Below are 22,266 nucleotides of genomic sequence, written 5' to 3' on the forward strand. Positions count from 1 at the left end.
AGAGAGAGAGAGAGAGAGAGAGAGAGAGAGAGAGAGAGAGAGAGAGAGAGAGAGAGAGAGAGAGAGAGAGAGAGAGAGCAGGGACCGGTCGTCCGCTGCCCACGTGCGGATTGAAAGCGATTTATCGACGGAATAAATTAATAAATTACGGCCGCTCCGAGAATCCACTCCGATCAGTCAATCAAATATCCGGAGATGACGGCGACGGTGTTTTCGGACACCCGTCGGCCGGTGAGGCATCGAGAAAAAAAATCCGCGCCCCGCCGAATCTGCGGATTACGTGATAAATCAGACGTATCGGGGGAGGGGGTAACGATAAAAAGGAAAAAAGGAGCGAAGCGAGCGCAAACGATGCCGCTCGATGAAGGGAGTGGCGCTTAATCGCCGCTTAATTACGGCCAATTCGGTGCAACGTCCGTCTGCCCGCGATATAATTTATCGGTGACGCTACGGAGCGGAGTCGATCAGCTCGTGCGGACAAATCTTGTGTCGCAGATAATACGCGTGTCTCTCTCTCGTTCCGGCGGAACGTCTATCCTCCTCGCGTCTCGTAACGTCGTCGTAACGCGGCGTCTCTCGTCGTTGCGCGAGGATAATGCGCGCGTAACAAGTACGTAGCGGTAGTATCAGAAGAGCGTTTCGGGGCGAGCGACTCGAGCTCGATATCGCGGCTCGTTATCGCGCGGCGGAAGTGTAACGTCGCGAGGTTATCGGTTTTTCCTCCTTCTCAGAATACGGTGCCACTCGAGGCGCTATGGGAAGTAATGGGCCGCAACGAAGGCTAGATTTATGGGCGCGGACTGATTTTCGTCTGACCTGCCTCGACCGACGGGGGTACTTGAAGAGATACTGCTGCCGGAGAACGAACATAGTGGTCAAGTGGTCCATTACGCTCGCCCGCCCTCTCGCCCGCTCTCTCTCGTTCGTTCGTTCGTTCGTTCGTTCGTGCGCGTCCTCCTCCGAGTCGTCGTCTCTCCTCGCTCTCGTCCTCGTCGTGTCCTCGTGCGTGCAATCCGAGAAATTCCGTCTCCTCGGCGAGTTCTGGAGAAACTCCGGATAAGTGACCCGCGGGCTGAACGACAGCAATGTGCAGCGTGTCGCGTAGCTAATGCAACGCGATTGCGCAAAGGCGCACGCCCACGCGTTATGTTAATGTTATCGAAGTGTAGTTATCGCGACGCAAAACGATTTAACGCTCGGGAAGTCTCACTCCGTCGACATTATTAGCGCAAAAGTCGAGAGCGACCCGCTCGCCCCTCCCCTCCCCCCAGCACGTGGAGCGTGCTCTGCAACCCTCCGCGATGGGGTTGCCAGATGGACGGGGTTTCCGGGAATGTCCCGGAATGTCTTAAGCTTGCCCTGTGTCCAGGAATCTAAGTCTTCTGTCCCGGAAACAAATCAAAATTTCAACAAAGTCATGATTAACATTCATGTTTCTAACTGGTACCAGAAGGATACTTGAGAGCGGCCATCGCGCCGCTTATAGAATCGAATTTTTCGACGTGCCACCTGAGAAAATTCATGTCGACTGAGCCATTATCGTGGTGAAAAATACAGTCGCACGGTTTACGCCCGGACTTCTCTCTGCTATTACCTAATTCGCGCATTTGTTTGTCGCGAGAGTGGCGGCAGCTCTTAGCTGTCTCTTACTCCTCCATCTCTCAAATTTAACCAAAAAATTCTCCGATAACCCATCTTTCAATCGTCGCCTAAAAAATGTCCCGGAAACAGTCACTTCGCATCTGGCAACCCCACTCCGCGATGACTTTCCCCATAGGTTGCCTCAAAAAAGTTAAACGCACAGGACGATCGCTCCGCGGGAATCGGCGTCCCGCGCGCTCTCTCGAGACATCAAATTTCGCTACTTGCGCGCAACAAAGAATCGTCACGTCGCGCGGTTGCAGATCGCGGTAAGGCGGAGGAGGAGGAAGAAGAAGAGGAGGATAAGGGCAACGCCATGGGAATCGGAGGCAGGCGGAAAGGAGAGGGACAGGGACGAGGAAAAAATGCGGGGATGCGTGTGGGTATACGCTCGAAGATGTCACAATAGCGGTTGCACCGCGTGACAACCGCACGCCACGCGTCTCTTCCCACCCACACGCTATTCCACCGTCTTCTTCTCTCTCTCTCTCTCTCTCTCTCTCTCGCTCTTTCCCTCTTTCTCTCGCGCTCTCGCGCCCTACGTCGTCGCCCCAACCGGCCCCCGGCTCGACGGGGCCCCGGCTCTCCTCGTTTCTTCCTCTCACCCACTCAGTCAGTAAAAAGCTCACTCGGCTTGTAAGTGCCGCGAAAAGCTCAGTCGCTCGCGAGCTGCGCTCGAGTGCACACCTCGGTTCTCTGCGAGTGCTTCGCGTGTGTCTCTTCGTCATGTGAGGCCTCCGCGAGACCGTGGGCGCCTGTTGACATCTTTTTTTCCTCCTTCTTCTCCTCCTTCTTCTTCACCTCCTCCTCCTCCTCATTCTCCTCCTACTTTTTCTTCTTCTTCAGCACCACCTTCTTCTTCTCTGCTTTTCTCCTTTCTTCTCCTCCGCGTAGAGACACGCGCGCGTACGTACGTCGTGCGTGCGTGCGTGCGTGCGTGCGTGCGTACGGTGGTGAGATGAGGTGAGAACTCGCGGCGCGAATATCTCTCGTCCACGCGGAGGGCTCGGAGGGCGAAGGGGTGCCTCGCACGCGCGCGCTGGCAAAATGCGCGGCTCAACGGTGCTGCTGATAACGGCGATCGCGAGCATCTTCCCGCCGGTCGCCGCGAATCCCGTCCTCAACGCCGCGCAAGGTAAAGTTTCTCTTTCTTATTTATGGGCGGGGGGGAGGGAGAGGGGAATACAGGTAAATTAATTAGAATAGATTGAAGGGAGGATGCACGTTGCGATCTCCGGTGAAGTTGAAATCGAGCGAAATGAAGGGGACAAGACCTGAATAATTGAGGGGATGAATGAAAGCGGAGGGATCGGTAATCCACTCGGCGAAGCTATAAATCCCCGATTTTCATCCGCTTACTCGCGCGCTCATTTTAAAGAGTCTGCCGACACTTTTGTCCGATCCTCCGACAGGGAAATCACTTGGGAAACGATAGGGCGGAATAAAAGTTCCAGCGTGTAACGATTCGCGATCAACGCGCAGGTTCAGCGTCAATCTCGCGGAGGCGGTCGATTCGATCGTCGCGGAGTCGCTCGTGATGCGAGAAAGCATCATCGATCGCGTCGTGATCGATGAAGAGACGCTGATATATGCCGTCATCGAAGGATACTCGTACGAACGTGCGCATGCCATCGTGCGTCGAACGGACCTTTCGGAGCGGCTATTTTGGCCGCTGCGGCGGCTTGCTTATCACCACGCCAGATGAATCGTGATTATTTTTAAGACCGGCCGGCCCCCGATGTCGCGCGCTGCCCGGCGCTTTCGCGGCGCGCAAAAATACGAGCCCGGGACAGATTCATTGAACCCTTCCTCGTGAGTGTTCGTCATCGCGGCAAGAAGATATCAACGACAACTTCCCGCCATATGTGCGCGTGCTCCTCTCTCTCTCTCTCTCTCTCTCTCTCTCTCTCTCTCATCCTTCTCCTCCTCGTCTTCGGCTCGTCTCTCTCCCCTTCGTCGCGCTGATTTTTTTCATCCGCCTTTGCTCCGCCACCGCGACTCGATTTTAATGTCTCTGTTCGCTCTCGTCGCTGGAAACGTCCCCGCGGCAGAGGCCGGCTCGGGAAAGAGCTTTTTTGCCGCGATTCGGGCGCAGTGTACTCACGAGTTCTCACGAGTCGTCGCGCGCCGCAAAAAAGCTCCGCTCCCCTCCGCGATAACCGCGATGCTCTCGCGTCCGGCGGTGTAAAAGCCAGCGATCTTCCTCGCGCGCTCCATCGACGCGTTCGTAATCCGCGTCGCGGTTAATTGGCCTCGCGTGGAAATAATAATGATCTCACACGGAGCTCTGCCGAGTCCTCTGTCGAGAAGGCATAGGCAAGCGCGATTATCGCGGCGGTTCACACGAGGCGCGCTTCAGGTCCGAGGAAGCGGCCCCCGCTTGTCGAGCGAGCGAGCGAGCTGCCGATTACAATAATCGCCGATGGATATGCAAAGCAACGCGGGATGATATTATGAATATCAACGGTGGCCGTGCCTCTTCGCTCATTTCGTTCTCGATAATCGATAAATAAAGGGCGCGATTTTAAATAGCGTGGCCGGGGAGAGGAGGATTCGTTTCGTCGCGAGACGCACGATTCTCCGCCCTTACGCATCGCCGAGAGCTGCGCTCTCTCTCTCTCCCTCTCTCTCTCTCTCTCTCTTCTCTCTTTCCGTCTACCTCCCACCGTTTCAACCTCTCTCCCTGGGCCCTTTAATCTCTCTGAGGAAATTTACACGGTGCACGTGCGTGAATGTGCGAGAACGAGGTGTCGCGCTAACGGTCCCCGGCCTCCGCTCGGCTTCGGCCCGGCTCGCAGGCGTACTCGCGCGCGAGTACAATACAAGAGGAAAGGGAGGAACAAGCGAAGCTGCGTGCTGGCAGCAGCGTGCACACATTCTCGCATAAGTGTATCTACACGCGCGAAAGTCGCGAAGAAGGTGATAACGCGTCGCGTTTATTCGCGCCGGCGCTTCTCGCCCCTCCTCGTTGCTCGCCTTCGATTGCATTTATCGCGGAGGCGCGACGCGGAGGGAACGACGCCCGTGGGAGGAGGGACGAGCACCGCGGCGCGGCGCGGCGTTTCGGAAAGAGGAGATTCAGAGAGAGAGAGAGAGAGAGAGAGAGAGAGCGAGAGAGAGAGAGAGAGAGAGAGAGAGAGAGAGAGAGAGAGAGAGAGAGTACATCGCGTAATTGGAGAGATCCCACAGAATCGACGGCGCTCTTTTTTCCGCGGAGCCTTCGCGTGGGCCGCCGCGACTTATCGCTAAGGTCGCGAGGAGGTCGCGCGGCGTCATTTTTGCGCCGTATTTCGATGGATCGACGGTCGCAATAGTCGCCTCCATTGATTCGTGCGGCACGTCCGCTGATAGGTATCGTCGCTGGGCTGCAAGCCGCGATTTGCATAGAGTGCGAATTGTATCCGCACGTCGCAAATGATTAACACATTCTGAATACCCCGGCACGTCGATCGGCCGGATGCGAGCGCCGGGAACGCCGCGGCGCGATCGCGCGACTTGTTTACACGACTGGGAAATGCCTTCGCGTAACTCGCGCGCGCGAGCGTGTGTGTGTGTGTGTGTGTGTGTGTGTGCATTACAAAATGGCTCGTGTGATTTACGATTATGTTACGGCGCGCGAACGCTTGCCGAATGAGCGCGTGGCGCGCTTACGTAAACGGTAATTATTCCGTCCTAATGATATACGGCGCGAGACGACGCTCGCAGGCTGCGCGTGTCTGCGGCGTGAAGAAAAAATGGGGAGTTGAACGCGCCGAGTTAATCGGCACGGAGTAACGACTCGATTCCCGTTGTCAATAAAATCCCACGTACCTCTCCCCCTCTTCTCTCTCTCTCTCTCTCTCTCTCTCTCTCTCTCTCTCTCTCTCTCTCTCCGTCTCTCTTTCTTGACATGCGTCGACGATGCACATATCTATTCACCGGTTGTCAGGCCGTTATATCGCGAATGCAGTCGCAGCACGTTCGCGTAATTGCACGAATGACAGAAAAATCGTCGAGGCGTCGCGCGCGACTTATCATCGGCAGCTTTAATCGCGGCGGCCGCGTTAAACGGCCCGTTCGGGCTCGTAATGATCTCCCATTTGCGATAGATCTCACCTGCGGAGCGTAAAACGAGCTCCGTGTGTTACGTTGCGTTACGAGCGTTACGCTATCGGCGAAAAAGCCCCGGCCGGGTAATTGGCGGCCCGTGTCGCACGCCACCCTGCTGTATATCTCAACATCGGCGAGAGTACCGGTCGTAACGATTCCCGGCTATACCGGGCTAATTCGATCGGGCCCCCGCGTTTCTAGCCGAGTCTCAAATCCACGGCTCTCCGCGTCGAGCGTGTAATTTCGCGCGTCTCTCTCTCTCTCTCTCTCTCTCTCTCTCTCTCTCTCTCTCTCTCTCTCATAGCGGGAAATTGGAGCGGTGCCTTACGCAAGTCGTAATATACATAAAGTATATTACACTGACACGCACCTACGCACGCGCTCGCACACACACACGCTCTCGTAGATCGCCGATGGATACTCTTAATTAAGCGTCCGCGAACAAGCGCCGCGCATCGCCGCGTCTTCGATCTCGCGCCATCGGCGCACCGTCAATGCATTATTATGCGCCGTTTATCGTTTTCCTAGTAACTTTATTAACGCGGTGCTTCTAGTAGAATCCGCCTCCGGGAGCGCTCAATGAGCCATTATGCCTTCGAAAACCGCGCGAACACCTTCTCTCTCTGTTTCTCTCTCTCTCTCTCTCTCTCTCCCTTTTTCTCTCTCTCTCTTTCTCTCTCTCTCTCTCTCTCTCTCTCTCTCTCTCTCTCTCTCTCTCTCTCTCTCTGTCTTTCTCTTTCTGCCTTTCCATTTTAGCAAATATATACATATTAATCGCATGAAAGTGGGATGGCCGATTCTCAGGCCGATAAGTATTAATTAATTAAACGCGTTTATGCAACGTGGATGTAATCGCCGCTATTATCGAAAAAGACAAGAAAGGAGAGGAAAATCTTCCGTTAGCGTGAGTAAGCATGAGGATGGATGGCATTTGCAGCATCGTCGAGAAACCTCTCGGTTCATTAAAAAGAAAAAAAAGAAAACGAAAAAGGAGAAAAAACTAGATTATACACAGACTTTAACATTCAATTTCGACGAGCACTGCGCGTCCCCCTCGAAAGTTTCACGAGATGAGATGCCTCACGTCATCACCTTCACCGAAACGGTAATTTTCTCGTCGTCCCTCCCTTCCCGCCTCGTACGTATCGCTCTTATCAGGTCAAACGACGGGCAATTAAATCTGTAACATGCACCTCGAATGGCGCTCAGGAAATTCGGGGACACGTGTTAATGTCTTGGCCACGGTGAAGTTTACGCTTTCAGGGCTGTATAATTTGGTCGATCGACTATTAAGTCTACCATAAGGGAAGGGGATTTCCGCCTCTCTCACCTCTCTCTCTCTCTCTCTCTCTCTCTCTCTCTCTCTCTCTCTCTCTCTCTCTCTCTCTCTTTCGTTCTCCGTTGCTCTCTACCGTCGGACCTTTACGAGCGGACGTTTCAACGATTTCGACGGTCGGATAATAAAACGTGGTCGCACGCGACGAACAGCGAGAGATTTCGCTTTGCTTGCGCGATGGAAAATAACGAGCGACACGATGGGCGTGAGGTTTGCGCTTAATAACCGCAATAACGATTATCCGTCGCGGTGATACGAATATATGGAGATAAGCGCGACGGAATAGGCAGGAAAATAGAAAGAGGAGAGAGAGAGAGAGAGAGAGAGAGAGAGAGAGAGAGAGAGAGAAAGAGAGGGCGAGAGGAATCACGACAAAGCGCGAATGCAAGAGGAGACGAGTGTGTAAGCATTCTCTACGACCATGAGGAATCTCCTTGGACTCACATACCGGCCGACGGCGGTACGCGTCTCTCCTCGCAATATCCATGAGTTACGAGGACACGAAATAAGAATGTCACGTATGCCGATGTGCGAGCGCAGTAATTATCAAAGATGTACGGAATCTCGATCGGATTTACCGCGATGGGCCCGGTCAGATGTATCGTCGCGCTCGCTCGCTCGCCCCAAACGTCGTCTCTCACCCTCGCGCGCGCGCGCGCGCGCAATATGGGACGGGGAACGTAATTAGAGAGATACCGGGAGCTTTTTGCGGATTTTACGGCGATACCCGACGGCGTTCGGCGGTGGACCGGTTGTCGCGGACTTTTTGCCGTCGAAAAAAAGGAAGCTGCAGTGGATCTCGAGGTAGCGGCGCGGGGCAGAGGAGAGAGAGGACGCAACGAAGGGGTTAAAGGAGAGAACGACGCACGGCGCGATCGGCGGGAGCCTCCGACAGGCTCTCTTCAGCACCGGCTCACGTGTGTACGTGAGAGCGCCCGCGTATGTGTGTACCCGGACGATGCGTAACTGCACGGTGGGTGCGAAGGGAGAGGAGAGATAAATAAACACATAAAACCCCGTGACAGCTTCACGCCGGATAAAAACATGTCGAGAGACACGTATCTCGATCCCCCACCTCCTTATCTCGTCGGTCTGCCCGCGCTCGTCGTCCTCATCGTCGATTTCCTCTTTCTCTTTCTCCCGCCCCCTCGTCGCTCCTTCGCTCCAATCGGCGCTATAAAACTGCGCGCCGGCTCGCAGCTCGTCGCAGCGCGATGCAGCAGCGAGCGAGCAAACGAGCGAGCTTGATGACTGTATTAATTATGTATAACTAGACGCGCTGCGGATACGCGCGCGCGTCATCGATCCCTCCAAATTTTCTCCTCTGCGGATAACTTTGCGCTGTCACGAGTATGCGTAATCTCCGCGCGAGGACTTTTCTCATCGGCGGTCAATGCGAGACTTACACGCACTGTGTGCAATCGGACAAGATCCTGTGAACCTTGAACCTTTTCCATTCACCGTTGCACCTTGTCCAGTTCCAGATCCAACTCGCCGTCCAGTCGCGTCTCACATCGCACTTCATTTACTTCATTTCTCTGCACTGGCGAGCGCGATTATTTCAGCTTGACATTTGATGATTTATAACGGTAGATACAGCGAGCCCCACATACATTTCGGGCACACTGTTCGACTTTCCCAGGACGAGGACCATTCGATCTCGCAGACGATTTGATCGAAAAACAAGCTTCTTGCGTCCCTTGAATCCGATGCACCTTACGGTAATATCGCTTTGCGCTTCTTCGTTCGCTCGGCGCAAAAAAGCACCTGACCAAGTAGAAACGTAAAATATAACTACGAGAAGATAAAACCGGAGAAACGAGAGAATAAAAGTGAAAGTAAGATCCACGTGGAAACGTGGATAAAATTAAAAGCGTAGAAAAAATGAAACTTCCTTCAGAAAATTTCAGTAAGGGGTGGTAAAACTCTTCCGGGGGAGGGGGGAGGGAGCGCGCGATGCATCGATATGCTCGCGTAGTGCGCGCCGTTGCGCGCAGGAATTTTTTTCCCCGGCTTTCCGGGGTTAGCGTGTGCATATCCGCCGGTGGGCTCATTATCCCCGGGGCGTGGGAGAATCGCGCGGGTTTTACGAGCGCGATGACGCCGGCGATGTGACATCGCTCGCCTCCGGGCGCAGCTGTGAATGCAGTTACGCGGTTAGCTGCGTGCAACCGTGCGCAGCACGATTGTGTGCGCGTAATCGCGCGAGCGCGAAGGAACCGATGTTCCACGACACATTCTCGCCGATCGACGTCACCCCGGGGGCGAGGAGGGGCGGGGGGGTGAAGCGAGTTGGTGAGGCCTCGTTTAAATTCGCTTGAGGAAACGCGCCGCTTTGTTCCGAGAAAAATTCGCCAATTCGCCGTAAATTGCGCGCGTGAAGACGCACTTATTGTCGCAGGACGCGTGGCCCGACATACCAAGCGCGCCTCTCGGCCTCTCGTGCGGGCAGGATGTGAGCGGACAGGAAGCCATAAATGACACCGATACGTCAACAATTTATATCTCCGCGTGGGAAAAATAGAAGAAAATGTCACCATGTGTTATTGGTATTAATGCGCGTCTAATCAGCCCTGCGTCGCCGGGGTGGTCGACGCGGGCGCGCGCAACAATCTTAATTTATTACTCCGCTGCGATTATGATATATGAAAAAAAATTCTCTCGCTCGCTCGCTGCAGCGCTTGCCAGTCGCGGAGACCGGCTGGAAAAGCTTCCAGGCAAAATTCCCTCTCAGATGTACCTACTATATGAATGTAGACGCGGCGTGGCGGCGGGATTTACTGCAGATGGAATCTGTCATTATCGGCGCATGCATCGGTTGTCGAGCGTACATTAGACGCACTCGACGCACTCGCGAGGAACTCCGTTCGGGAAAGGAGAAGGAAGGAGGAGGGGGGAGAGAGAGAGAGAGAGAGAGAGAGAGAGAGAGAAAGGGGAGAAAAGAAAAGAGAAAGAAACGTTCGCGGGAGAAAACGTCGAATTAAATTTACAACACGTCCCCCGGGCACGGCATTATGATCGTGCAACATGTAATCTACCGGACGAACGCTCACGTGGCGAACACGCGGCCGTTCCCAGAAGGATTTCCAGGCTGCATTGTCGCGCGATGCCTCGCCGTGCGGTTGCCTTTCCTATTTTGTTATGCTAATGTCTCTCTCTCTCTCTCTCTCTCTCTCTCTCTCTCTCTCCCGAGGCGACACCGAGAGAGGCCCGGCTCATCAAGCATATTAATGGCATTTAAAATGCCACCGGTCGTCTCGCCCGCGCGGGAATCTTGAATTAGTCAAATTAAACTGCCCACTTTAGCCGCTAACTCGTCACTCCTCGGCGACTGCTGTCGTCGTCGTGCGACGGCGACTTCTTCGACATCGCGGACACGTCGTTGAAGCTATTGCATTTCTCCATCGGTCCGGGCTATTATTGATTTATACTTTGACTTTTGGCCGTGTTATTCTCTCGTTAATTAATTCGAGAGAGAGAGAGAGAGAGAGAGAGAGAGACACGACGCCCCGAGTTACGAATATCGTAATGTCGTGTGCATTCTTCATTATGTATTCCGCGCTCTCTGTGTGCGCACAAATCATGGTCGCGTCGCTCGGAAACGGTGAATCGACTCGCATTCGTGTCGATTCACCGTTTCCCGTCAAAGTCACGAACTTTTCGGCTCCGTAGCTTAACGCGACGGGCGGGATAAAGTGAAGGGGGCCCCGCAGTTTAGATCGGTGTAAACGCCGGATGACCGCGAACGACGCGGCCGGCTATTTTTGTGTCGTCCGCAACGGGAGCCACAAAACGGCGCATTTTAAGCGACGGTGCACTTGTCGCCGCCGCGAATCTCACGTGGAATCGTCGAGGCTGTTTGCGGCGAGAATTCGATTAAACGCGCCTTAAACGGCCCCCGCGCGACTTTTTACGACGGACGACGAGCGGAGCGGCGACACGAGCGCATTCGTCTGGTTTACATCCAGCAAAACGAGCGGAGAGAAGAAACAAGAAAATTGCGCGCCGCTCGAGCGGCGGTGGAGCGACGGGTGAAAATTCGATTTCGAGGCTTCTATAAAAGTAAACGTCGAGCGACGAGCATAACGACTTTCGAAGACGACTATCACGCCGCAGCCGACGTATATTTTCGGAGCAGACGTGAATAACTCGGTGACAAATGGATAAGCGGCAGGTGTCGGTGACTGAAACTGATATCTAGCCAAACATTCGTAATATATTCTGTAATAGGAGAACGTCTTCTCCCGCGAGGAGAAACAGAGAGGAGACGAGAGGGTGACACGCACACACACACACACACACACGGGCCACCCTCTTGTTTGCTTAAGAATGCAGACGATCTTCAGCGCGACTGATATCCCCCGTCCGCGACGATACGACTGTAATTACGATTCTTTGTGAGCGTCGTGAAACCCTGAACTATGCCGGGCTCTGTAATTTTACGAGAGAGCGTTTCGGGCCAATTTGCATAAGAAGGATCCTGCGACACGCGTGCGGGAGGTACGACGAGTGTTTCTTATCTCTCGAACGTTGTGTCGATCGTCGAAGAAAGTGCACTTGTACGCACGAGCGTACGTGCGCAATCGGAATCGAACGATTTCTCCGAGCGAGGCGGGAGAGGAGAATGGCGAGAGAGGGACCCAATTTGCCGCTGATTGGTATCTATTAACTTCGTTCGCGACGATTGAATTATTTCGGGGCGATTTCCGCACGGAGAGCGGCGCACGACAGAGAATTCGATTAAACGAACTCTTCGACCTACTCGAGTTTCATCTTTCAAATCGTCAAAACTGCACTTGCACATGAGCTTGCACGTACACACACAACGGTATCAAACGATCCTCTCAAGCGTGGCGAAAGACGCAGAGCGGGAGGGAGGGGGGCAAGAGAGGGCCACAATTTGCCGGTTAATTGGTATCTATTAACTTCATTGTAACGCAATGCATATATATATATATATATATGCACCGCCCGGCGGCGTGGCCGGCCTTTACGATTTCAGTCGCCATTCAAGAGATCCCTTTCACGTACACACGCGCGAGTCACTTTGATCGGACCCGCATGTTAACCCCGTAAAGTCGTTAAATATCCTTCACGTCGAACGCGACAGAAGGAACGCGCTCGTTCACGGCCATTCACGTCACGCAGAAACGCAGAAACCACCGCGCGTTCTCTCCGCGCGGCGCGTGCAATTACGTCGCGAACGTCGCGAAGGCGAATTGACCGGCGAACGAGTACGCGATTGGCGATCAGTTCGGAGGGTCAATCGATCGTACCTTTCGGTGATGACGAGCTTGTCGTGGCTTGTCGTCAAGTACGACAGCCAGTCGTCGGAATAACTTGTTCGCTTGTTCGATCCGAGTAACACGCCCGAGACAATTCCCCTCCGTCGTTTAATAATTGAAGACGCCGCCGGCGAGGAAGGGGACGCACACGGAACGTTCCTCGACTGCACGCCCGGCCAGCTACCAGCGGAAACCTTAATATTTAGGCGCGAACCGAGCGAAAATACGACCTTCCCGTCGAGCAGGATCTTGAGGCGAAAATCCGGGACCTTCCGTCGCGTTTTGTTGCATCCATTATTTCAAGTATTTTCCTCGCGCGCGTGCGCGGGCACGCGTGTCATGGAGTCTCGCGGTAATTGTTGCCGAGTTGTTGTGTCGTATATAGCGATGAATATGAGATGACATCGCGTCTCGCGGTCTCGCGAAGACGAAGGTACGTCGCGGTCGGCTTACGTCAGGTAATCTCGTGAATTTTTACAGCAGTCAGATAAAGCAACGGCGCGACCAACCGCGCTCCTCCGTCCCTTTCTTTTTTTTTTCTTTCTTTTTTTCTCCACGTCGGATTTAGCCGCAGGATGCACTGTACGTGAGGTCCTCATGTGGGGGGGGGGGACAGTGCAGTTTTGACACATCGTACGTGTCCTCATCCGAACCCACGACGAAAGGGGATCCTCTCCATTCCTTCTCTGCGCTCCGCGCGGCCACTCTGCTCCTCTCATTCTGACGTAACGCAGGACACGCAGGCGTCTGTTTCGTGTCAGCGGGAAAGCCGGAGGAAAGATCCTCGACTGCGAACACGCGGTCCTCAGCACGGGCCATAGTTTCCCCACGTGTGCGCTTTCAACTTGCGTATACGCGTGTGTATGTGTGCATAAAATGACGAAGCTGAGATATCTGTTTTCTTTTTTTCTGTCTGTTGCAGAGATGTCCTGCTGTTCGCAGGCTGCTGGATCCTGTCGGAACGTGTGCTCCAAGGTATGCTTTCGAAATAAATGCGACGTACCTGCGCGCACTCCGCCGCGTGCTCGCGGGAATCGCACGGAACGCGCGCTCGCGTTCCGTGAATAAGCGCAGTTAGGGCGGTTACGGGCTGCGCCCGTAAAACGTCCGTCGGACCCACGCTCGCGCGTTCTCGCTTGCATAAAGTACACAGAGTCGACGAAGGCGCGCCGTATATTCGTACTAATTATATTCCCGCGCTCGTCCTTTAATTATTACGTAGCTCACGCTGGTCACTCTTTCCGTATTAATTGCACCGAGCGGCGCTCCCCCTCGGGCTGTTTCGGCGGAGACGCGCGGTATCCGCAAAGTCCGAGATCTCCCCGTAAATCCAGAATCAACGCGGAAAACAGTGCCGAGCGAGAAGAGGGAGGGAAAAGGGGGAGGGGGAGGGGGAGGAAAGGTGTACAAAGAGAGGACCTTCTCACTGCGATAAGAAATTAGTCACGGCCGCGTGTCAGACGGAACACAATCTATTAATTATGTGTCGGGAGAAGCGCCCCGTGGGAATGTCAAAAAGACAATCTCGACTCGGTGTAATTCCGTGAGGAAAAGAGGGGAGGAGGGGGGGGGGACGGAGAGTGAGGGCGAATGCGATATCGCGCCGCTGATAAATATCCGCAGGCCGACCCCGGGGACGATAAAGGACACGAAATATGTCGTGTCCGCGGATATATTAGGATTCGAGAAATAAAGGAGAAATGACCGGCGGAGAGAAAGAGAGGAGAGAAAGGGATAGTTGAAAAAAGGACGATAATATGTGGGTACCTCGTTGCTGCCTTCGATGAGGGTTTCTCGACGTGGGGCGCGTCTCGCCGCTGCAGCTTCTTTAGAGGTAACTGCGGGGGCCTCCGCTTCGGAGATAATATCGGGGACACCGGGGGCCCGCTGCGAGATTTACGCGGGGTCCCTCCGGGGCGCCCCGCGGGCTCATTCATACGCAAATATTACGAATTGACGCGTTGAACACGCGGGACGTAGCGCGTGTTATCAATGATATCGTGTGCGTCCCTGTGCGTTTCGTCCCGGGCGGAGGGGAGGAGAGGGAAGGAGATACGCGTCGTGGGTGCGGATGCGTCCTCCTGCGTCGATTGCCGATCGCGGGGGTAACGCACGCGCGCGAGGACCTCGCACTCGCGCGAGAGAAGTTGAAGGATGCGCGGATGACACTCGCGCGCGGACTCGCTCACGACGCGCGCAACGTGCGCGCGAAATGCGATACGAAAGTAGGAATCGTGATGAAATCGCGTTGAGTCGCATCTCCGGGTGCTTTCACACCCCCGCGCCCGCGTTTATGGCGCGTTTACGATGCTGTGTTCGTTGTATTTGAGATATGGCAGAGCAAGGCAAAGTAAGGCGCAGAAAGGATCCCATGAGAAAGAGAGAGAGAGAGAGAGAGAGAGAGGGGGGGGGTAGGAGAGGAGAGGGAAAGAAGCGACGCTCTTTCTCTCCCTCTTTCTCGGGATCGTCTTGCTTGATTACTGATGAGCGCTTCCTTCCACGGCGTGCAACAGCGGAATAATCGGAAATTGTGACGGAAGCTCCGAGTTATGAGCGACGGGTTTATTCCCGAGATGGACGCGAGAAAGACGTTCTTCGTCAAGAGGAGAAGAGAAGCGCGGCTTTTTCGTCACTTTGCGGGACGGATATATTCTCATCGCTCGAAAATATCTTCTCGTCAACATCATAAAATAAGCTCTCGATATGACGGGCTTGTTTCTCACTTCACTTCGCCCGTCGCTTCGCTTCTCCGCGCGTTTTTGCCGCCGATAATCAACGTCGTTGTGTCTTCGTCGTCTCGTGCGTCCGAACAAATATAAAAGGCGCATAGGTATTTTTGCAGCAAGAGCTGCACGCACGAAACGACTCGGTTGCATCGGTCACAGAGCATCACCGGGGCTGACTGCCGATTTAATTAGTCGACCGACACCGGGTCGTTTGCGGCACCCGTGCAGTTCGGCAAATGGGAGCGCGCGGGGCAAATTATGAAAGCTCGCGGCTCTATTTCGGTATCTTTTGATCTCGGCTTCGGAGGCCTCGGAGGCCGTCGAGCTTGATTTATCCGATTGAGAACGTATGAGCTTTGAAGCGGCGTTTGTTTCGGAACTTTTGCGAACAATTATATATCGCGCGCGCGCGCGCGCGCGCACACACATTGATTGTAATGAAATTAAAAATAGAGAGAAACGCGGCGGAAAAATTCCTTTTTTTTTCCCCGTCGCGTTGCTTTGTACGGTCGCGCTTCGTTCTTGTAAAAGGGAGAAAAAAGCGCCTGGGGCATCCCGTTAACACACACGTCGGCGGATAGAAACATGTGCTCGCACAGCGCGAAATTGTCGTCGACGTTGATAAAACCGCGGCGAGAAGTTTCGCGAGTGGAAAACGCACCCCCTTCGATACGCGACGACGAGGCCCGGCTGCGCATACCTCCCAGAATACACCGCGACGGAAATACGTACGTCGTTTTCTCAGCACTCCTCGTCACTCACTCGGCCCTAACATTTATAACAGTCTAATCCAGCAGAGGAGATTCCGAGGCTGTCGATTGAGATTGCTAAATTGTTGCACACGTGCAAAACTCATTTCATTCTGTTATTCCATACGACGAGGAGATTAACAATGTTACAAATTAACGGATTTGTTGTACGTCAAGGGAGATAAAAATATACAATCGATCAGACCGACATAATTATGAAGGGTGAGACGCCCGGTGGATTAATTATTTATCAAACCGGTATTTTTGCGGGGATCTCGACGTCTCTCTCCTTCGAGTAATATTAATTATCAATTTAATTGAATTTCGGTGAGCCTTATCACGTTAATATTTGTTGAAATTCGCGCAAGAGTGTCGGAAACTGGCAGAAATGTTGCCGGACGCTTTAGCCAATCTCCCTGACGCACTTTTCTTGACAATCGCGCGAGCGCGTTGTTACTTGGACGAAATTGCAACATTTAGTTGCAGCGATATTGCGCGTTTATCGCCTCGTACAACCTCGTATAGCAATAAATGAAATTCAAAACTCACCGTCCCTACCTACTGAGAAGCACGAACGGGCCGGCCGATAATTTATGTCCGCTGTCGAACACGACCTTTGACTGGGCCTATCGCCAAGGCCCGCCAAGACCCACCGCATGTTGATGGATGGCCCGTAACTCGCGACCGTGATGGACATACAGGATGGATCCGGCGTGTCCTCGCCGAGGGTACCGATTGAATTCGGAATGAGGACGAGATGCGCGCGAGTGTACGGTCGATATCTGGCAGCGAAGACGATTGTCATTCAGTGACGGCCAACAGGAAATCGCGGGGACCGCGCGCTGCATTCGTGTCCTTGATTCTTAATGACCGCTAATGCGCCGCTCTGCATTTCGAATTTCGACGGTCTCCGCCGCGACGTTGACGCCCCGTTGGAATCCGTGGAAATTGTTCCTACGCTCGTCGTCATCTCCGGTCGAATCTCCGAGATAAAATCCGTCGCGGTGACTTCCGCTCTCTCGCGTTTCCCAGTCGTGTCACGACTGTGTCGCAGGAAAATTTTGTCATGCTTTCAGATCTCTTTGGTGGTGCTGGGCGCGGAGACCGAGGCGCGGGGGAACGCCACTCAACGGCTGCTGGAGTTCTGCTCGCTGGAACTGGTAAGTCGTCTGGCGCGCACGGATCCTCGCGGACGCAGCTCCTTTCAGCTCGAATCTTCAATCGAAAGTCTGCCGACAATGAGCGTCTTAAGCGTTTCGGGATATCTGCAATGTGATCCGCGTGATCTTTTTTTTTTCCTTTTTTTTCAACGCGCTGGCAGCTTCATGAAAAACGATTCCGAGAGACTTGCAGTCGCGATCGGTCGATCGCGCGGCACTTCCTTCGGTATCCTTCGTCATTTTCTCTTTTTCCCTCTTCCTTTGTTCCTTTTCTTCGGTCGCGAGACTGTCTTCACTGACGCAAGACGTCGCATCTTCTTTCAGGTGAACTTCTGGAGCTGCGTGAACTCCACGTTCAACGGTAAGGCGTCTCTGTCGTCGTCGTATTCTGGGCGCGACGGTGTTGCCGATGAATACCGTTTGTTTGTATTCTTATAGATCTCAAGAGAAACGAGAATTGGTTGGGTCGCGGATGTTGCCACCTCGCGCAGAACCCCACGTGTCGCACGACCTGCGCCCTGTCGGGCTCCAGGAGCGACCTGGCCCAGTACTGCCGGCCGAGCGACGAACCCGAGTTCTTCTTCTGCCTGGAGAAACGCGAGGATGCCGAGCGATGTTGCAGCAACGTCTCCAACGACACCTGCAGGTCCATCTGCAAGGACCTCTTCTACAAGACGGGCAAGCAGTCCAGCCTGAAGCTGTACAGCAGCATGGGTTGCTTCCATCAGGTTCCCAAGTGCCTGAAGAGCGTCGCTGATGTGAAGCACGCCGAGGATCCGAAGCAACGTTAGTTTGATTTCGGTATCTCGCAGGACATTTACGCAGGGCAGGCGTGAGAACGAGCGTGCGGCGAAAATAATGTTCATTCAGTGGAACAGTTGGACAATTTACAACAATATTTGCATAAATTGTCCACAATTATTTACAAAAACTCTCTTACATTACAACAAGTACGCTGCACTCGCGATTCTTCTCAGTGTGTGTAAAACACCACTGAACATTAAAAATAATACAATACTTCGTGTTCTCATTTTCTCACTTTCTCTTCCTCTATTGCTCTATCGTTGATAATTATCGCTTAATAATTTTCTCTCTCCTGTCATTTTTGTTCCTTTATACTTCGTTTATCTTTGTTTGCTTTTACTTTCTTCTTGCTCGTGTTCTCAGATCGTTTTATTTTCTCTATTGTATTATCAATAATTGTATCGTTAATAATTTTCTCTCTGCTGTTATTTTTGTTTTTCTATACGTTCGTGTTTTTTTTTACCTTCGTTTTTTCTCCCTTTCTTTTCTTTTATCACGTGTTTTCAGATCGTTTTCTCTTTCTCTATTGCGTTGTTAATAATCGTATCATCAATTGTTTCCTCTCTCCTGTTATTTTTGCTCTTCTATACTTCGCATTTCTTTCTTCTCCTTTTCATTTATTTTTCTTTCGTATACGACTTTTCGTCAAGTCAAGTACATATCGTAACAACAGCAAGACAACAATAACAATATTTCTTAATCGACCCTACTGCTTGCGATAGCAAATGATACATATGAACGAATGATCGATAACGCGCGTACATTCAGTAAGTTCCGTCTTGCGCAGATCTGCACTGTTGCGACGAAGCGTCGACGCCATTGTGCTTAGACACGTGCCGGAAGATCCTGCACACCGCGACCACCGACCAGGAGATCATGGACGCCCTGACGGAAAGCTGCAGCCCCGTTTTCCCGCAGTTGCCCATGTGGAGCTGCCTGTTGAAGTCCGACTCGTCGAAGCCCGCGCGTTTACCGTTAGACGCCGGCAAGCTGGCGTGCTGCACGAAAGCGGTGAGCTCGTCTTGCCAGAATTTATGCTGGCGCGCCTTCCAGGCCGACTGGGAGTCCGCCTGGCCACAGTTGGACGCTACATGTCTCTCGTCCAGCTTGGAAGGCGAGCTCAGGAGATGCCTCGAGGACGCGGATGATCCTTGCGAGATGGGCTGTTCCGGCTTGTCGTATTGCGCGCGATTCAACGACAGACCCACTACACTCTTCAGGTACGATGCTCCGAATAGACAAGGAGACCTGGTCGCATCGACACAGCCTGAAACTCAGACTGCTTTGCTTCATCAGGTTTGGTTTCATCAAGTCGCGATCGAGTCGCGAGCGCGACGTCGACGTGACTTAGGAGCAGGTTTTCACTCTCATCTCTGTCGCGATATAACCACGGTAAGATATTATTTTCTTTCTAGAACGTGCACGACCACGGCTGACGAGGCTGCGAAATGGGAAGCTGATCATTGGTCCCAAGGTGGCATCATTCGCGGATTAGGTGTGCCGGTGCGAGCCGCCGCTTCCTGCCCAGCGGAGACCCTGCGCACAGCCGCTTGTCTTCTGCAGCTGCGACCTTGCGAGAGCAGGATTCACGAGACGCGACTTTGTCGCGAAGACTGCCTGGAGTTGATGGCCAGCTGCGTGGACTGGAGCGCGATCGACGGGCCCCACACCGCAGCTACTCTGTGCGCCAAGCTGTCGCCAGGTAGACCAGACGCACCGTGCGTCTCGTTGGGGCCGTTCCTGAGGAGTCCGCAGGACGTCGACGACGACGGGAACGTCCTCGAGTCCGCTATGCTTCCCGAGGAGGACATCACGACTCCCTGCAAGCCGAATCCGTGCTCGCCGGGTCACCTCTGCATGCTCCAGCCGAACAGCGTCAAGGTGTACCGCTGTCTACCGGCCTGCTCGCTGGGGGAGATGTCGAAGCAGCTGGTGCCGGTCGGTACCTGGATCCAAGTGCCACGATTCGATCAGCACGGCTGCCTGAATGTCTGCCAATGCACAAACCGCGGCCTGGAGAAGTGCCGGGTCCTCAATTGCTTCAACTTCAAGTCCTGCTGGGTGCACGACCGGTTTATCGCGCACAAGGCCAGCTTCTACCTCGAGTGTAACCCTTGCCACTGCTTCGAGGGCGAGTTCACGTGCTCCAAGAGAAACTGCGGCGAGCCACGCGCGCCGTCTCTACCCTGCGACTGTTCAGCCCACTACGTCCCCGTCTGCAGCAGACTGGGCGTGACCTTCGCGTCCGCCTGCTTGGCCAAGTGCGCCGAGTTGTCGGCGACGGATGTGGAATTTGGCAGCTGCTCCAGCAGGGACCCCTGCGCGTCCAATCCCTGCGGCAGCGCGGAGAAGTGCGTCCGTAGACCTCGAGTCTGTTTGTCGCGTCTGCACAAGCCCTGCCGGCAGTACGAGTGCGCGCCGATGGATTGTAACCCGCGTGACGAGTCCAGCGGGCCCGTCTGCGACCAGGAGGACCGCCAGTACCCTTCCGTCTGCGCGATGATCCGGGCCGGCTCTAGTCTGAGCTACAGAGGACCTTGCTTGAGAGGCTGCAGTCTTCGGGGTCCGGTGTGTGGCGTCAACGGCGAGATGTACGCCAACGAGTGCGCTGCATGGGCCGAGAGAGTCGTCGTGGACTACCAGGGTCCCTGCGTCGCCGTCGGCCTCATCGGGGACGCGATGAAGCCTCGCTGCGGTGACATCGTCCAGTGTCCCCCATTGGCGGAGCCGTATTGCATCGGGGTCACCCCTCCTGGCGCTTGCTGTCCCGTTTGCGGAGGCGCCGCGAGGCTGATCTACTCCAAGAAGCAGGTACAGGTGTCCTCGGGAGCTTTCGAAAGACGACTCGCGACTTCGCGAGAACGCGACTTTGGCGAGAAATTTCATGTTTCTGCGTTGGCGAGAAGTTTCCGTTCAATATCGTGTCGCGTTGTAAAAATTTCTCCCCAAATCTCTGCGATTCTTCAAGAACTGGAGGATCCGTAACCAGTAACCAGTTTCTATGTGTATATCATAATTTTCGTTGAAAGAATGCCCGAGAAATTCAAGTCCCCCTTTTCTGGACGTTCAAGAGAACAATTACAAGTAACTTCGAAATAATTACACGTCCTCCTCCTTTCCTCGAATCGTAGTTGGATCGGATTTACTACATGATGGACGAAGAAGCCGACAAGGACTCCGTCACTCTGGAGGTCCTTCTGACCGCTTTGGCTCGTCAGCTGCGCGTGGCGCAGTGCGCCGTTCGCGGTATGCTGACTCCCGACCTCGACGTCTTCATCATCGTGCAGCCGGTCACCAAGAAGCCGTCGGCGCTGCAGCTGCGAGCCTGCGTCACGGAGACGGAGAAGCTGGTCACCAGGATCTCGGAGAGGAGTTCCAGAATCGCGGCGGAGATCCCGCTAGGCTCGCTGACCCGCGCCGAGGTGGCTCACAACTACGTTTCGAGTGCCATGACAATTCGGGGCTGGCTCGCGACCGTTGCCGTCACGAGCGTCGTTCTCGTGTTGAACGTTCTGTCCTAAGCGCTATTACGACGACAAGAGAACACGAGGCACGTCGTTTATGCCGTGTCTCGAGATCAGGACGCGTTTTGTTCGATTTGTGCGCGTTCACCATCGCAATATCTTGGCTCCGGGGTCGTCTGAGAGTCCGCAGTCATAAGCGACGTGCCTCGCTCTTTCTCTCGTTCTTCCTCGACGTTAACAGCGTCCCTTTACCTAATCGCGATGCCATTCGCGACGGCGAATGGTCTGTAGCGTGTCTCGTGTCTGTGATTCTTCTAGTGCCTCCGTAATATATACAGCAGTATAAGATTATATATATATATATTTTTTAATTACCGACTCATATTGCCAAAGAGAGAGAGAGAGAGAGAGAGAGAGAGAAGAGAAGTGTATAGCGCGAGGAAGAGATGTACAAAGGTGTGGAAGGTTCATCGAGCGCGCACGGATACGTCGTGAACACATGCTCATTGTAAGTTGTAAATAAATAAGGCGTCGTAAACTTATAAGTTACCAGTTCGCAGATATCGTGACATATATCGTGGTATATCGTGTGCCGCAGATGTAACTTTTACACAGCGCGTCCTTCTGAAAAATGGACAGAGCTCTCGAAGCGAGGCGAGTTTTAAATTTCCCAACAGCTCGGCAACAGCCCAACAGCATCAATTTTAGCCTCGCGACAGCGAAAATCGATACGGAACTCTGCTAATAAAAAGGAGAGAAAAAAGTAAGAACCGCGGGGAGTAACTCGCGTGTGCGAGCGAAATTTCTCCAGGAACGCGCTGTGTAGGTACGGTTTTACACTGCTGAGCGTTCCGAATGTTGTTCTCTCATGCCGCGAATAAATAAGTTAATTTGTGGTAAGATACTCGTCGGGGGGAGGGAGGGGGGGGGCGGGAGGGAGTGCTCGTTAAAGTAAGGATTAAGGGAACGACGGTCCTCGCACTTTTATTATTTATAAACATGCGGAAATTTG

General features: G+C 53.7%; 1 protein-coding gene across 4 annotated transcripts; it reads left to right on the forward strand.

Moving 5' to 3' along the window:
- The first annotated feature begins 820 nt into the window (after positions 1-820).
- Reck (reversion-inducing-cysteine-rich protein with kazal motifs) lies at positions 821-22,257 on the forward strand. Of its 4 annotated transcripts, XM_011144771.3 has the most exons (8): positions 821-2,776; positions 13,274-13,326; positions 16,903-16,986; positions 17,311-17,347; positions 17,425-17,772; positions 18,578-19,010; positions 19,206-20,601; positions 20,922-22,257. In XM_011144771.3, the coding sequence occupies exons 1-8, from the start codon at positions 2,689-2,691 to the stop codon at positions 21,309-21,311; spliced, it is 2,829 nt and encodes a 942-aa protein (XP_011143073.1). In that variant the 5' UTR covers positions 821-2,688; the 3' UTR covers positions 21,312-22,257. The 4 variants fall into 4 exon arrangements, with proteins under 4 accessions (XP_011143073.1, XP_011143072.1, XP_019697997.1 ...); XM_011144770.3 differs by having other exon boundaries at positions 16,903-17,347; XM_019842438.2 differs by having other exon boundaries at positions 18,578-20,601.
- Positions 22,258-22,266: the final 9 nt, after the last annotated feature.

This window comes from Harpegnathos saltator, unplaced genomic scaffold, assembly GCF_003227715.2.
Source record: "Harpegnathos saltator strain DR-91 unplaced genomic scaffold, Hsal_v8.6 scaffold212, whole genome shotgun sequence".
Lineage (NCBI taxonomy): Eukaryota > Metazoa > Arthropoda > Insecta > Hymenoptera > Formicidae > Harpegnathos > Harpegnathos saltator.